The sequence below is a fragment of the Natrix helvetica genome (genome assembly GCF_964273705.1).
Source record: "Natrix helvetica genome assembly, chromosome: 4".
In the NCBI taxonomy this organism is placed as follows: Eukaryota; Metazoa; Chordata; class Lepidosauria; order Squamata; family Natricidae; genus Natrix; species Natrix helvetica.
The window spans coordinates 80,106,797-80,123,056 of NC_138550.1; the positions used below are offsets into that span (position 1 = coordinate 80,106,797).

At 34.9% G+C, this 16,260-nt stretch overlaps 1 protein-coding gene across 4 annotated transcripts in view; it reads left to right on the forward strand.

Moving 5' to 3' along the window:
* Positions 1-16,260, forward strand: part of MARCHF6 (membrane associated ring-CH-type finger 6) — a 115,730-nt gene that overhangs the window by 97,322 nt on the left and 2,148 nt on the right. For all 4 annotated transcript variants that reach the window (XM_081953379.1, XM_081953378.1, XM_081953380.1 and 1 more), the window contains exons 17-25: positions 139-239; positions 884-1,021; positions 3,078-3,279; positions 4,429-4,498; positions 8,603-8,784; positions 10,957-11,091; positions 12,068-12,157; positions 13,761-13,893; positions 15,798-15,933. In XM_081953379.1, coding sequence (XP_081809505.1) covers positions 139-239; positions 884-1,021; positions 3,078-3,279; positions 4,429-4,498; positions 8,603-8,784; positions 10,957-11,091; positions 12,068-12,157; positions 13,761-13,893; positions 15,798-15,933 — 1,187 coding nt within the window. The remainder of the gene's footprint in view (positions 1-138; positions 240-883; positions 1,022-3,077; positions 3,280-4,428; positions 4,499-8,602; positions 8,785-10,956; positions 11,092-12,067; positions 12,158-13,760; positions 13,894-15,797; positions 15,934-16,260) is intronic.

The following is a 16,260-nucleotide window of genomic DNA, read 5'->3' on the forward strand; positions in this document are numbered from 1 at the left end:
TGAAAGAATGGAAGCTAAGAAAGTGGAAAGAAATTTGCTATCTTCAAACACGTAGTATGAATTATGCTCATTTTTAATTTAAAAATTGAAGCTAAAAATAGAAAAGTTAGTACAAAAACTTTTTTATTGTTGTTTCAGATTGTCTTTGGTTCAATTGTCTTGCTCATGCTTTGGCTTCCTATACGAATTATTAAATATCTTCTGCCTCACTTTCTACCATATAACGTAATGCTTTACAGGTAAGAAAAACTATTTCATTCCATAGCTGATACTCTTTGACGTTAACATTGTATGTTTATTTGTAATGAACTACTGGTAATATAATTGTGAACTGACAACAGTGAATTAATTAATATTTATCTAGTTTGGATGGATGTTAAAATGTGGATTTAATAATATGTGAATGGATCTCAGAGTCAATTGTTTCCCCTTTCATAATCTCTCCCACAACAAAATGAGGTTTTAGGCGACTCTTCAAATCATGATTTCTGATCTTGACTTTCTCATCAAAGCATATGTAAGCCTAAATGTCGTTAATTGAAACCAAAATGAAAACAAGGAAAACAAGAAACCCAAGCTTTCCACTGAAGTTAACATTATATTTGACCCAAACATTTATGAAAGATACTTTTTTCATATATATGAACTGACTGTCATTTGGAGGATTTTTTTACACATTATGATCTGTATCCTAATATGAATCATGCTAGTCATGGGGGAGACATGCAACACTTAATTTAATTTTGCCTTGGAAGGAATATCCACAATTAACAATGTTTAAGAAAAAATGCAACTAATAATATAGTTGCATCAGTACAATTAGATTTGCATCAGTAAGACAGTGAGTTTGTTTAAAATATGTCAGCTTCTTTTATTCCCACAGTGATGCTCCTGTAAGTGAACTTTCCTTAGAATTACTTTTGCTTCAAGTGGTTCTGCCAGCTTTGCTTGAACAAGGGCACACAAGGCAGTGGCTGAAGGGGCTTGTACGAGGATGGACTGTTACTGCTGGCTACTTATTGTAAGTGTGAAGAGTCCAGTCCTTTCAAATGATTGAGTTAAACTTTTTATTACTTAAATAATTGAAGCTGAGTGTTCAGTGTTTGTCTGCTTTATCTTTACAGTCCATCTCAAAAGAATATACATATAAGGGCTTAGCATGTGTTAAAAATGAAGCAGTATAAATTACTACACAACATTTATATTATATTTTAAGTTTGTGCAAGAGAAATTGTTTTATTCCTTTATATACATTGACGATAAGTACAGGTAGTTCTTAACTTGTAACCAGAACGGAGCTTGCCCATTATGGTCACAGGTTTTGACAATCTTTAAGCAAGGCACCTATGTGATTGGCTTGCTTAATGACCCCCCATCCCTGCTTTTCCTGTTGCAGTCATTGTGCAGATAGCGTATCGTATTTTTTGGAGTATAAGACACACCGGAGTATAAGACACACCAAGGTTTTGAAGAGGCAAATTTTTTTAAAAAAGTTTTTGCACTCTGCAAACCTCCCCAAAATGGCCCGTTTTTTGCGAAAACGGGCTCGTTTTGCCCCCACACAAAAGGCATGAATAGCCTTTAGGGAGCTTGTAAAGTGCTCTGGGAGGGGTGGCCAAAAACGAGCAAAAAACGGACCATTTTTTGTGAAAACGGGCCTGTTTTTCGTGAAAAATAAAAACTTGTTTTTCGTAAACAAACTTTTCATGAAAATGGGCCATTTTTTGCTCATTTCTGCCCTCCCCAGCCCCCAGGAGCTCTCTAAAGGCTTCTTAGAGGCTCTGCACGGCCATTTTAGTGAAGGGGGCAGATTTCGGGAGGCAAAAAATGCTGTATTCAGTGTATAAGATGCACCCAAATTTTCAGCTTCTTTTTTGAGGGAAAAAGGTGTGTCTTATACTCTGAAAAATACGGTACCTTGAGTGGAGAGGCCCTGGGAGGCCTAGCATTGTAGTACCTACCCCAGTTCACACATGGCCTGGCCCAGACCTCTCCCAACCCTGAGGCATTCTGTGCTCACTTTCTCCCTCACTGTGTCCCCATAGGCCTTGGGCCTGCTTCCCACTCTGCTGGGTCCCATGTACTCCTCTCCACGCCCCTCTATCATAGACCATCACCTTTGTGGTAGATCTTTGGGAAGCAGCCACCCCCTTGGGTAGTCTTTTTACACAGTGGAGACCACACAGTGTCATCCCAGAAGTGGGTGCAATTTCAGAGTGGCCACAATGTGACTGTTTCCAAAATGGCACCTGCTTTCAGGATGGCACCATATGGCCTCCACTGTGTGGGAAGGATGAGCAACGAACCAACTGCTTTCCAAAGATGTAAAGGTTAAGCAACTTTCATTTACTTTCACTTAATGAAAGGAATATTTTGTTTAATTTAAATGGAATATAATTGGGCATTTATTGCTCCATTGTTGTTGAAAACTCCTTGAATGCTAATGGCTATAGTCATGTATTATCCTGTGTGGTGCTGCAGTTGCAGACTTAGGCATCTTTAGTTATTTTGATCTTAAGGAGTAAATATGAAGTTGCAGCAATCTCATGTGTTTATCTCTGATAATGTATTTGCTTAATGTAGTGGTTAAAGCATCAGGACAGAAACTGGGAGATCATAAATTCTAGTTCTGCCTTAGGCACAAAGGCAAGTGGGTGACTTTGGGCCAGTCACCCTTTCTCAGCCCTAGAAAGCAGACAATGGCAACCACTTCTGAAATCTTGACAAGAAAACTGAAAGGGCTTTTCCGCACAATTGCCAAGAGTAAAAAAACTGACTTGAAGGCACAAAATAAAAGAGGGGACTGCTTTCCTGATATTACATTCGTTTAGTTTACTTATTATTTTGTTATTGTTTGTTTTACAGTACTTCTTTTAAACATTCCACTTAATTAAGGTGACACCTTTGGTGTCCAGAGTCACTTATTTGAGATGGGTTGCTATAGAAATTGAATAAATAAATGAATATAATGTTTGAATCTGCCATGAAAATAGATTATTCATATTTTATTGCTTACTGCCGTTCTTATTCTTTTCATGTTAATATATTCAATTAAATACTATTAAATCTTGTATTAGGGATCTTCATTCTTACTTACTGGGAGACCAGGAAGAGAATGAAAACAATGCAAACCAGCAGCCTAATAACCAACCAGCTCGCAATAATAATGCCATTCCAGTTGTAGGAGAAGGTCTGCATGCAGCCCACCAAGCCATATTACAACAAGGAGGACCTGTTGGTTTTCAGCCTTATCACCGGCCTTTAAAATTTCCACTCAGGGTAGGCTATTTTAATACCTAGAATAACTAATTATTGTCTAATTTATTCTGTGTTTCTCCTATCTGCAGAAACTAATTCTTAGGGTTGTAGTTTTAAGAGGGTATAATATCATCTGTCTCTTTGGCTTATGTTCACTTTGAATCTCATTGTGATAGGATTGATAAAATATTCTCACTTGGCTGGGCCTTTTTTCTATGGAATATAATGAAACAATTATAAAGGGAGTATTTCTGTCTTGAAGGGTGCAGGGGTTCAGCAGTTAAGACTTTGGGTTAAGTCGACAGCCCAGGTTCGAGACCTGAGCACCACGCAAAGGATTGAGGTCCTGTTACTTGTCCCAAGTCTTGCTCAGCTAGCAGTTTGAAAGGATACAAATTCTAGTAGATAAATAGATGCCACTTCGGGGGGAAGGTAACAGTGTTATGTGCATCTCGGTGTACATAGTCATGCTGGCCCCATGACCATAGAAGTGTCTTTGGACAACACTGGATCCCTTGGCTAAGAAATAGAGATGAGCATTGTCCCCTAGAATCGGACACTACTGGATAGGGGAAACATTTACCTTTATTTTTTCTATTTTAGGATTGACTTAGCATTTTAGTAGCTCATGTTGGCTTCTCACACAGAAACAAGCATACACCATCTTTTAAAGTATCTGACTACTCTAACCATGTGTGAATCAGTATGTCTATATATTTCTGAGAAGGTTTGAAATTTGCCATCCTTTTAATATGAAAAACTACTTTGATTCTTTGAATGCTGGGACAATATAATATGCAGAAATGAAGTGCTGAAATTGCACTAGTGAAGATTAAAATAAAATTTAAAAATTATGCCCTGTGTTTTCAGATAATCAGATACAATAATTACAGTTGTTGAGACATGGAAGCTAAAATCATACAACAGACTAAGCATGGTTTGCTTAGTTATAGCTTATGGAACAAACTCTAATGGTCTGATTCATAAAATCAAACATAATTTTGATTTATAAATTAAGGTATCCTATCCAGAGAGTAATTCACACTAATAGGGCTTATTGGTCATTATATAATTGTAAGATTTGTGAGATAACTATCACTTTCTTTAATACTGTTTTTCATACATATATATTATACCTGTATTAAATTCATTACTTTTTTTATATTTCAGATATTTTTGCTTATCATTTTCATGTGTATAACACTCCTGATTGCAAGTCTTATCTGCCTTACATTACCAGGTATGCATTGCACAATAGAAGGTATCAATTTTGGTCACTTAATTTTTCATTAATTTTGCATCATTATTCTGTGTAGCTTTCTATGATAATGAGGCCTCTTCTTAAGATGCCTCTTTTTGAACTTTCAGAGATGCACAACTATAGACAGATTTCTAACCTACAATGGTTGTGAAGTGTGGTGGCTTCTTAATTGAATCAGTTCTGTAGGAAGCAGATTCCATGATCCATTTCATACTTGTTTCATGAAAGATTACAGTACTAAATCTACCCTGGCCAATCTGATAGATTATCTCTGTTTGGAGATGTAATTCTGTTAGTTTTGCTTGATTTATTAGCAATTCTAAGTGCCATTAATGATGGTATATTTCTGAAACCCTTGAGAAATTTGGAAATGGGAGACATTACTTTGTGATATTTCCATTCCTATTTCAGAGTCAGATTTAAGATAATGTTGGTCAGTGGCAATTTTTATTTCAAATGGGAGCTATTAAATCATGACTAAGGATTCCATTCACTCTCAACCTTTTGCACTATCTATATGAAACTATTGGGGGATATAATCAAGAAATTTGCAGCTGAGTGCTTTCAATATTTTGATTGATATCCATATCTATTTTTCTGTAACATTGTCAGAAGATGGTATTTACAGTCAGTAACAAGAAAGAATATTGAAATGGAATCCAGGTGCTTATTATGAGGGACCATAATTCTAGAGAAATAGTTCATTGAATCAGATTATATTCTTTCATAAGAAGCAAATACGCTGTTAGAAGTTTATAATGCTGTGTTGAAAGAGACGAAGATACCGTTATCATGAACGAAGGCTAACATTGTATTATTACCTAAGGTGGACACAGATCAGATGTTTATACAAAATTACAGACCAATCTCACTGCTAAATGCAGATTGCAAGATTTTTGCTCTGATAATAGCAGAACGGTTGAAAAAATTCCTTACATCATTCATCCACACAGATCAAAATGGATTCCTCCCCAGAAGGCAAATAAAAAACAATATGAGAATTATGCTGGACATTCTCGAATATTATGAAGTGCGTAATGAAGTGCAAAACAGGTTGCACTATTTTTTCTCGATGCCCAAAAGGCATTCGATAATGTGAACTGGGAATTTTTGCATCAACAATTGGAACACATGGAATTTGGGGATAAATGTATAAACACAATTAGAGCAATATATACAAATCAAAAAGCCAAACTAATAATTAATGGTGAATTAATGCAAAGTATAGCAATTCAGAAAGGTACAAGACAAGGTTGTCCTCTATCCCCGCTGCTGTTTATATTAACCTTAGAAGTTCTAGCTAGGAATGTACGTAAAGAGGAACAAATAAAGGGACTAGAAATAAAAAAGGAACAATTTAAGCTACAGGCTTTTGCGGATGATCTAGTTTTCGTGTTAGAGGATCCTATAAAGTCTGGTATGAAACTCATTGAGGAATTGACAGAGTATGGGAAAGTAGCGGGTTTAAAGATAAATATGACAAAGACTAAAATGCTGGTTAAAAATATGACATCCAAATTGAAAGAGGAGTTAACGAAGAAATTGGGTATCCAAACTGTCAAAAAAGTCAAATATCTAGGTATACATTTATCTGCAAGGTGTGTGTCCATCAAAGAAGACAACTATACTAATTTGATCAATGAAACTAAGAAAGACTTAGAAAGGTGGGAAAACCTACAATTGTCCCTGATGTGTAGGATCGCAGTCATAAAAATGAATGTATTACCAAAATTTATTTTCCTATTTCAGAATATTCCCATTAAATTAGAAAAAGGTTTTTAAAAGGATTTGAATCAATTGGTTTCGAAATTTATTTGGCAGGGAAGAAAACCAAGAATAAAACTCAAAGCTATGCAAGACACTAAGGAAAAAGGAGGATTTGGCGTACCAGATTGGGAACTTTATTATACTGTGGTTAAAAGAAGGGATAATGTTGAGAAATAAAAGATTACTCAAATTAGAAGGTCATGACCTCCAAGCAGGATGGCATGCCTTCCTTTGGTATGAAAAAGGCTCTGCACACAAATATTTCAATGGACACTACATCAGACAGTCCCTGTTATTAATATGGAACAAAATTAAACACGACCACTATACCAAAACACCCAATTGGCTATCTACGATGGAAGCATACATACACCCAAATTTAATTAATATGGAAAATACAGTTATATATAAAGAGTTATTGAACAGACAGGGGAAGATTAAAACTAGATTAGAATTGGCATCACAAGGGGTACAAGTAGAATGGTGGTCCTATTTACAGATACGATCAAGGTTTGCACAGGTTAGGAAGAAGGAAGGTATTGCCAAAGATTACACAATATTAGATAAACTTTTGATACAGACAGAAAACAGGTTGATCAAAGTGTTGTATAGATTTTTGTTGGAACATAAGCTAGAGGAGGAACATGTCAAAGAAACTATGGTAGCCTGAGTGAAAAATTTCGGTTATAAAGTGGAATTGGCTAAGTGGGAAAAACTTTGGATACTTAATCAGAAACTTACAATGGCTATGGCATATAAAGAAAATCTTTATAAGATGTTCTACAGATGGCATCTCCCTCCAGTACGGCTCTCCAAAATGTTTAAAAATCTGGCCCCAAATTGTTGGAAGTCTAAAAAAACACCAGGCACTTTTTATCATATGTGGTGGACATGCAATGAGGCAAAAACATACTGGAAAATGATACAATCATGGTTGGGACAAATGGTGGGAGATCAAATTTTGTTTAAACCAGAAATTTTTCTCCTAGGTATAATTCCGGAGGGGTTTAAGAAAGATACACTTTATCTAATTATACATGTGCTAACTGCGGCACGCATAACCTATGCACAATATTGGAAAAAAGAAAATATACCATCAGAGCTAGATATAATCAGAAAAGTGTTGGCCTTTGCAGAAGCAGATAGGCTCACTCTTGAACTTAAAAATAAAGGGGAATCAGAGTATTTTGAAGTCTTTATTTTAAAAAAATAAAAAGAAGCAAATACATTGTTTGATAATTTTTCTTAAATTTGAAATTACTTACCTCAATTGAGGCAGTGGCTACAAAAGCTTTTTATCAGTTTTATGTGATTTCCCAACTACAACTGTGACAGCCAATTTGATCTATTGGTTAAGGCACCAAACTAGAAAGCAGGAGACCATGAGTTCTAGTCCTGCCTTAGCCATGAAAGCCAGTTGGGCAACCTTGTACCAGTCCCCCTCACAAGGCTGTTTTTGTAGTGAAGGTGTGTTAGATATTTGCTGCCTCAAGTTAGTTATAAAAATAATTAAAAGGATAGAAACCAATAAATTCACTAGTTAGGGTGCTAGAATAGAAACTGAATTCTAGTCTTTTCTTCAGACATAAATGCCAGCCCAAGTTATATTAGAAAATGCCTGTTTATGAATTTCAGCATATATTGTTTCACCCACAGTTGCTTGTTTGGTGGCAAGTTGGAATCAAGTTATTCTGTGTTGCCACTCCAAGTTTTGGGAATACTGCTTTTGCAGAGTTGAGGGGCCTAACATTTCTATTGGCTTCTATAAACGCCTTCAAAAGACATTTTCTTGTTCAGATTTTAGCTGTTGATTTTAACTGCTAGTGTTAATGATTTGTTTTACTTTAAATGTTTGGATTTTAAATTTGCTTTTATTGCAAATCACCAAGAGCTTTGTAAATCAATATACTCAATTATATAAATAATCTATCTGGTACACAATTCAGCTTTCTAGGAAAAAAACACGGTGTGCTTTTGACTTTATAGGAAACTAACAATGTAGTACAAAGAGTGGCACGTGTTTTTGCAACTACCCATTGTTTTTTGTGTAATGCAACTGTGCAAATACATACTATTTGGATCAATAAAAAGTAATTTTACAATAACTTGTTAGGATTTCATCCATCTCTTCCTTTATTAAACAATGGACCCCCAGGTATTGAAATTGCTTTCAGTTTCATTAAACATTTGCAGCAGACAACATTGGACTGACCCACTATATTTATGGAATGAGTTTTTTTGATCCATATTATTTTATGACCATAAGATAATACAAAGCTTTCTTACTAGGAATAATTAATATTTTTTTGCTTTTAGTGTTTGCTGGCCGCTGGCTGATGTCTTTTTGGACAGGAACTGCAAAAATCCATGAATTATATACAGCTGCTTGTGGGCTGTATGTTTGCTGGTTAACAATTAGGGCTGTGACAGTACTTGTTGCTTGGATGCCACAAGGTCGTCAAGTGATTTTTCAGAAGGTAAAGGAATGGTCCCTCATGGTAAGTTTTTAGAACACTTATTCTTTTTTTAAAAAATTTGGAAGATAATTCAATAGTTGCCATGATACCATATCTCTTGGATCATGCTATAATTATAACAAATGTTTCCTTGGAAACAGGAAAGTTACAGAAGAAAACTAATATTAGTAATTTGAAAAAGCCCACAGTCTGAATGCAAGGATTTACAATATTGGAATTCTAAGAGTATAATTTTGGAGGTTCTTACAAGATGTCCATTCACAAAATCATTGCCGATATAGATTTGACAAGAGAATATCTATTTACCATTAAATGAATGGTTAATGCTTCTGGTCACCAACCTGCCACAACCACCATGGATATTCTTCATTCTTCTAGTTTATTAATGTTACCAATTAGTAGAATTCCAGTCGAGCATCAGAAAAAAACAGTTCTCACTTTTATTTTCTTATTTATTTACATGTATAATTAAGAAGTCAGTCTTTAATCTTAAAAACAATTAAAATATTAAAAATACAAGAAAAAAACCTAGAAAATATTTTTTATGTTTTACTTTTAAAAATGCCTGCGGGGCCTTTGCAAGAAGAGAGGAAATTTGAGCTCTGTGCCTGTAGCTTACAATCATCTCCCTGCCTCTGCAGACTGTCCATGGTGAGAGAGGGATTTGTGGCTCCGTGCATGCTTGGATTTTGACTGCTGAGGTTGAAGAAGCCACAGCGTTTGGGCTCCTTCTCGCCCCAGAAGCTGTTGTTCTCTCTGCAGTGTGTGTGTGTGTGTGTGTGTGTGTGTGTGTGATTGTGTGTGTGTGTGTGTGTGTGTATGTATGTATATAAATTAATTTCTGCCTGGATTTCCAAGCATACATGAAATGCAAAATCCTCCTCTTACCACCACTGTGGGATACAGATAGGAAAAACGGGATTTTAAGTTCTGTGTGTGCTTGAATTTTGGCAGTGAAGGTCCAGATATGCATGGAACTTGGGATCCTTCTCTCCCCACCTCTGCAGTGAGCTCCAAAGAGAGAGGGAGAAAAGGATTTTAAACTCTATGTCTGGATTTTGATTGTCAAGATCCAAGCAGGTACAGATTGAACAGAGCTCTTTCAGTCATCCTCCAGCAATGAGACAAAATCCTTTCAGCAGGTGGCAGCAGCTGGCAACCTTCCTTGCTAGCTTTCCCATTCATTTTCTCTGGAGGCTGGTAGAGAAGATTACAAATGGTGATCACGTGATCATTGTATGCTTGGCAACCAGTCATAAGTAGGACCAGGTTGCCAAGTAACCAGATTGCAATGATGTAATGGGAGTAGAGTTTACAATATTTTGCGACAGTCAGAAGTGTTTTACAGGCTATAAAGCATCCTTTCCAAGGTTGTCATAACTTTGAATAGTCATTAAGCAACTGGTCATTAAGCAAGGACTATTGTAATCTTTTTTTTAATTCTAAAAACATTGGATGGACAGACAACAACAGGCACAAAGGAGATACTTTTCGACCCTCTGGCATCTCACTGTCCTTTTTTCAGTTCTATCTAATTTTCCAGGCAAAAAAGGGCAGAGCATCAAGAAATATCAAGTTTGCCTTGGTACCAGGGGTGGGTTCCAGCTTCTGTTACTGCTGGTTTGCTCAGGGATGCGCTACGTGTGCATGCGCAGTAGTAAAAAAATTACCACTAAAAAAACAACAACAACATAGTACCGGTTTGGGGGCGTGGGTGGCAAATTACTACCTACTCAGCCAAATCGGTCCAAACTGGTAGGAACCCACCTCTGCTCAGTACTCTTCCTCTCTGAACCACAATCCAAAAGAATGGAGTTCTTTTGCTGAATTTCTGAGAGTGAATTCTGAAATTCAACAGAAATCACTTCACAATTTTGGGTCATAGACGTAAGTCTCCAGAAGGTTAACACAGAACGGGGGGAAAGGGAATTAAAAAAAATCTTGAACAGAAACTTTTGCCCTCTTTGATGACATGACGCCATTGCTCTGACATCCAGCTGACATACTAATTTTGTCACACATCTGATCTAATTAAAAAAATATGTCTTTTATAATTCTGGTTTTATGCATCTGCACAAATTTATATATGTTTGAGTTCTTCTTGATTTTAATGTTATTTATGTACCCACTTGTCTATTTAGAACAGCATATTGTGTTATTCTTAATAAATGAAACTTTTTTCTTCTTCTTTAGATAATGAAGACATTAATTGTTGCTCTACTGCTGGCTGGTGTAGTCCCACTCTTGCTTGGACTTTTATTTGAGCTAGTCATTGTTGCTCCCCTAAGAGTTCCCTTGGATCAGACCCCACTATTCTACCCCTGGCAGGTCAGTTCTTGCAGCTTCTAGAGTTGTTAATCTGTAATTGAAGGAAGACACATAGAGGGTCTACCTTGTTAAAGCAATACCTTACAAAATTAAAATATGATCTAAAAATTAAAATCAGTAAGGAGAACCAATAGCAGTTAAAATGTAGAGTTTTAAAAGCAGCAAAACATATAATGCAATTAAAGTGCTAAAAAAGTCTGCTTAAACAAATAGTCTGTGTTGTTCAAAATACACCTTCTTTCAAGGCTATTTCACATCCTAGATTCCCGAACTGAGAAAACCTCATTCTGGCTCTTTATCTATCTACTTTATGTGATGGTTAATCCTGAAAGAAAGCTTCAAAGTGCCAAATAAATTGTTTCAGATAATGCTCTTCTAGAGACATCCTGACCCTAAATTTAGGCTTAAATTAACGTATCTTTCAAAACATACAGAAATAATAATATTGAAAATGGACTTAGAAAATTGCTTTCTGTTCGTTCATAAAATAGTTTAACTATTTTTCACCATACATTTCTGTACATGCCTGCTTACATATTTGTGTTAAATTCTAATCATACCTGTGGATTCCTCAGTTCTCCCTGAGCTTGGTTGTTTGCTTGCAGACATTTAATTATCTTCAGTGTTAGAATGGATTGGGATTTTTCTCTATTTATATACAGTAGCCTCCTATGTAATCCCTTTTAGATATTGTATAGAAATCTATTATAAATAGGATCAGTAACTTCATTAATTTGGACAACTTTAATATCATAAGTGGTAGCAAGTTGGCAAAATCAGATAGATGTTCCGTGTGAATTTTCATCAAAAGGTGAACAATCATTTTTATGAAGATTTCTGAATTTACATTCTTATGTTGATGTAGATACAAGATAAATATATTTCACATGAGGTTTGTTTCCTAATAAATCTTAATTAGACTGAGAAATGCCCTGTATTGAAATAATAACTACAATATTTGCTTTTGTTTAAATAGGACTGGGCCCTTGGTGTTCTGCATGCTAAAATAATTGCTGCCATAACTTTAATGGGGCCACAATGGTGGCTGAAAACAGTCATTGAACAGGTTAGAAATATTTATCTTGTTTGCTTTAGTGACCAGAATATTGATGGAATATATCAATGTATGATATAATTAATAACATTTCCTTTTAGTTGGAATTGCTTTCCTCAGAAAACTGATCAAAATTAAGACATTTGGAAACTTACTCTCATTTATGACAGTTGCAGTGTCTCAGGGTCACTTTTGGTAACCTTTTGACAAGCAAAGTCAATGGGGAAACCAGATTCACTTAACAACTGTGTTACTAACAACAACCACGGTGATTCACTTAACAATTGTGGCAAGAAAGGTTGCAAAATGGAGCAAAACTCACTTAACAAATGTCTTATTTAGCAACAGAAATGTTGGGCTCAATTGTGGTTGTAAGTCAAGAACTACCTGTACTGTTCTATGAATGAAAATCAGTCACGTGGCCTATTACAACAAAGATAACAGTTTTGAGAAGATAGTTTGTTTTATTAGAATTTTCATGTATAGAAGACTATTAAAATGGTCCATTTTGAATTGAGCATTAGTATATTAGTAGCTAAATTAACTTTGATTATATGGCCTGGATACAGATTTGTATTTTGTAAAGAAAAAATATTTTTTTCTATTCATGGAAAGCAATGGAATCTAGCAGAGGCTTCCCATTCAGTAAAGGAGGGTCTGAAGAACATCTAACAATTACTCCCTCCATCTGTGACAATTTTCACATAGCTGTAATCTCCCAGGTGTATTACATGCTTTAGTGAGGAAGAATCACATACTTTAGTATTTTGTGTGCAAGTCAACTAAATGGTAATCATTCATTTCCTTAACTTAGTTCATGATTACTGTGGCCTTGTTTAGGTGTCTTTCAGTCAGTAAAATATTGCCCTCATTCTGGAAAGCTTCTCACAGTCATTATTTCTCAGTGCATCTTGGGAAACCCTAGGAAAGAAAAAAATATGTATTTTAAAATAAAGTTTTATTAATTTTCTACTATTACATTTAATAAACATTGTGTTGTTTGGGTCATTTTGTTTGCTTAACAATACAAATTATATTCCTAATCTTTACCACTTTTTTTCCAGCCATTGATAAAATAAACTCCATGTTTGATAGTATTCTGTATCTTCTTTTTGTTTAGTCTTCAATGTGAGTCTGTCCGTTTCTGCACAGTCCAATATCTTCTTAATTATCTCTTCATTAAGTGGTATTTATTCATTTTTCCAATGTCCATCATAGGAACCCGAGTATTTTTATTGTAAGTATTTTTAGACAGCGGTGTATAATTTGTTACCCCTCAAACCATTTGGTGGCTGCAGAGCATCCCCAGATCATGCCATTTAAGTTTGCTGACAAACTAGGTAACTTTAGGTGCTACAAAGATCAACCTAAATCCATTTTGTGTCCTTGAATTTCCTACCACCAATTAGTTTGGTCCCACCCACCTTGAGTTGTCCCTATATATCAGACATATTCCCTGAATTTGTGGAGGCCAAAATAAATATAACTAAAAATAAAATGCACCTCTCATCTCTGTTTATGTTGACAGTCTCTTCCAGTTATGAATATAAGCTTTGCACTAAATATAATCTTGCTGGACAATAATTATTCATATATCTTTAATCTTATATTTCAGGTTTATGCAAATGGAATTCGAAATATTGACTTACACTTTATAATACAAAAGCTTGCAGCACCTGTTATTTCAGTTTTACTGCTTTCTCTCTGTGTACCTTATATTGTAGCTTCTGGTGTTACACCTTTGTTAGGTAAGTGCAAATGGCAATGCAGATTTCATATTTAGACAAGAAATTCAGTTAAGATTTACAGTGGAAATATATTATCATTATTATATTAAAATACCAAATCTTCATATGGTGCAATTTAAATGAATGATATGTCAACTATATCCATATCTTTCTAGCACATTAATCAATCATTTTAATATATTGTATTTTATGTTTAGTTTAAAAACTCAAATAGTGTATTTAAGAAATTAAAAATATAGAAACTGATGCTATATCGGAGAGTCATCAGGTGAGGTTTAGATGATATTTAAAATTCCAGTTTTTATCCTCAAGGAACATGTCTAAAGATAAGCTGGCCTGGCACTTTCTTAGTTTTACCTCCCAGGGATTTATTTTATTTTAGGGTTTGGGGTTTTAATTGTGATGTTTTAAGATTAGAATTATTTATTTCTTAGTACAGCCTATCTCCCCCTCCAAATGTATCTTAAATGTAGTTTAAATGTATTTAATTATTATGACTGATTTTATAATATTGACTGTACACCGCCCCGAGTCCCTTTTAGGGAGAGGGGCGGTCTAAAAATCTAAGAAATAATAAATAATAATAATAAAGCCTTGAAACCTAATCCAAATGCATAAAATGATTTCTTGAATATTCAGTATTTGTGTAGAAGAAAGATTAATAGGACATTACATTTTTTTCAAATTTATTTATAAAATTTATAGGTTGACCATCTTACCTCAAGATAAATCATATTTGCATTATAATCAAAATTATTGCAGAGTAGTATAAGCTCAGTAATCACAACATAAGCATATCTGTACCATCCTCAAAATAATCATATAAGTTATTTTTCACCTCTTGATTTCAGTATTGAAATGAGAGTTCATGGAACACAGAAAATTACTTTGTGCTCCTGTCATGTTTGCAAATGCTTTCTGAATCTGGAGAAAGTTTGGGATGAATGTATATGAAATTCAACATAAAATAGGGTTCAAATATGCCACAGTTTTAGTAGGTCTAATTTCTATGAATTTGGCCAGCAGGTGACCAAGAACCTGCTGAACTTCCTTTGGGAAGTTGAAGAGTGGAAGCATAGCTGGCATCAGTGGACAGTACAGCCTGCTTCACTCGTCCACTACTACTAGTCTAGAATGTAGCTGATATATAGTATGGAAGGCAGATTGGCCTATGGATCCTATATATGTGACCCCTGCCCCCCTTAAAATTTTCATTAGGCATATATGCCAGTTGTCAATTCCTGATAATCTTATGGTATGGTATGATTGTTGCTCAAGTTTCAGAATCAGCATATTAAATAAAAACTTTAAAGTAATTCCATATAAAGAAGGCAAATGATTTTATTTGCCTTTTTGGCTAAATGGGATCCTACACAAAGCTCCTGGTGTTACGCTTGGCCTTATTTTCGGGGAGGTCTTATTATTTTTGAGGTGCAGGAGTGTGGTCACCTCATGGCTGCTGCTTTGTTGCAGTATTTTCGGGGAGGGTGCATGCGCTCAAAAGTTTATTATCCGGGGAGGTCTTATTTTCAGGAAAACGGTACGACCAAGAATCCATAGTAAGGGAGAAATAGGAGAGAATCAATTTTGAATGAATAGAAAAAAGACTAGTTGTTGAGCTGTTGGGTTTTTCAGTTAATTTCTTTTTTTGAGAATATGCTATTATGTCATAGGTATTAACTGCTTTTTCAAAATACGTAAATGGCATTAACAAAGATAAACATATAACCTTTGTTTTAAAATAATGCATTAGTTGAAATGTCATATTTTTATAATTGTCTATATAGTTTATTACAAATGAAAAGGTAACAATTAACATTAAAATTTCACAATTGTAATAGAAAAATTTAGAATTTGCATTAATCCAGTTTTTAATTTCTTTGTTTTTCTATTACTATTTATAGGTGTCACTCCTGAGATGCAAAATTTAGTACAACGACGGATTTATCCTTTTCTACTCATGGTAGTAGTTTTGATGGGAATCTTATCCTTTCAGATCCGTCAATTCAAGCGCCTTTATGAGCATATTAAAAATGATAAGTAAGTATGCTAGTCAAGATTTATTAATACCAGAGTATAGTGACAATCTCCTAAATATTTAGGAAGCTGGAGTACTTGGGAACTATGGACAGAATTTTTGACACTTCATGGTATTAGCTCTTCCCGAAACACCTGAAATTGTAGAGTGATAGAATTTGTGTTTATTGTGGTTTGACTAGATTACAGTAGTAATGCTGCCTTCCTGTGTCCCTTGAAAACAATGGAAGTTTCTTTTTTTTTAACTTTAGTGAAATTGTATCTTTTGTGAAGAAATGTTCTTAGTATTTCATTTCAGAACCAAACAGAAATGAAGACTATTTTTTAAAA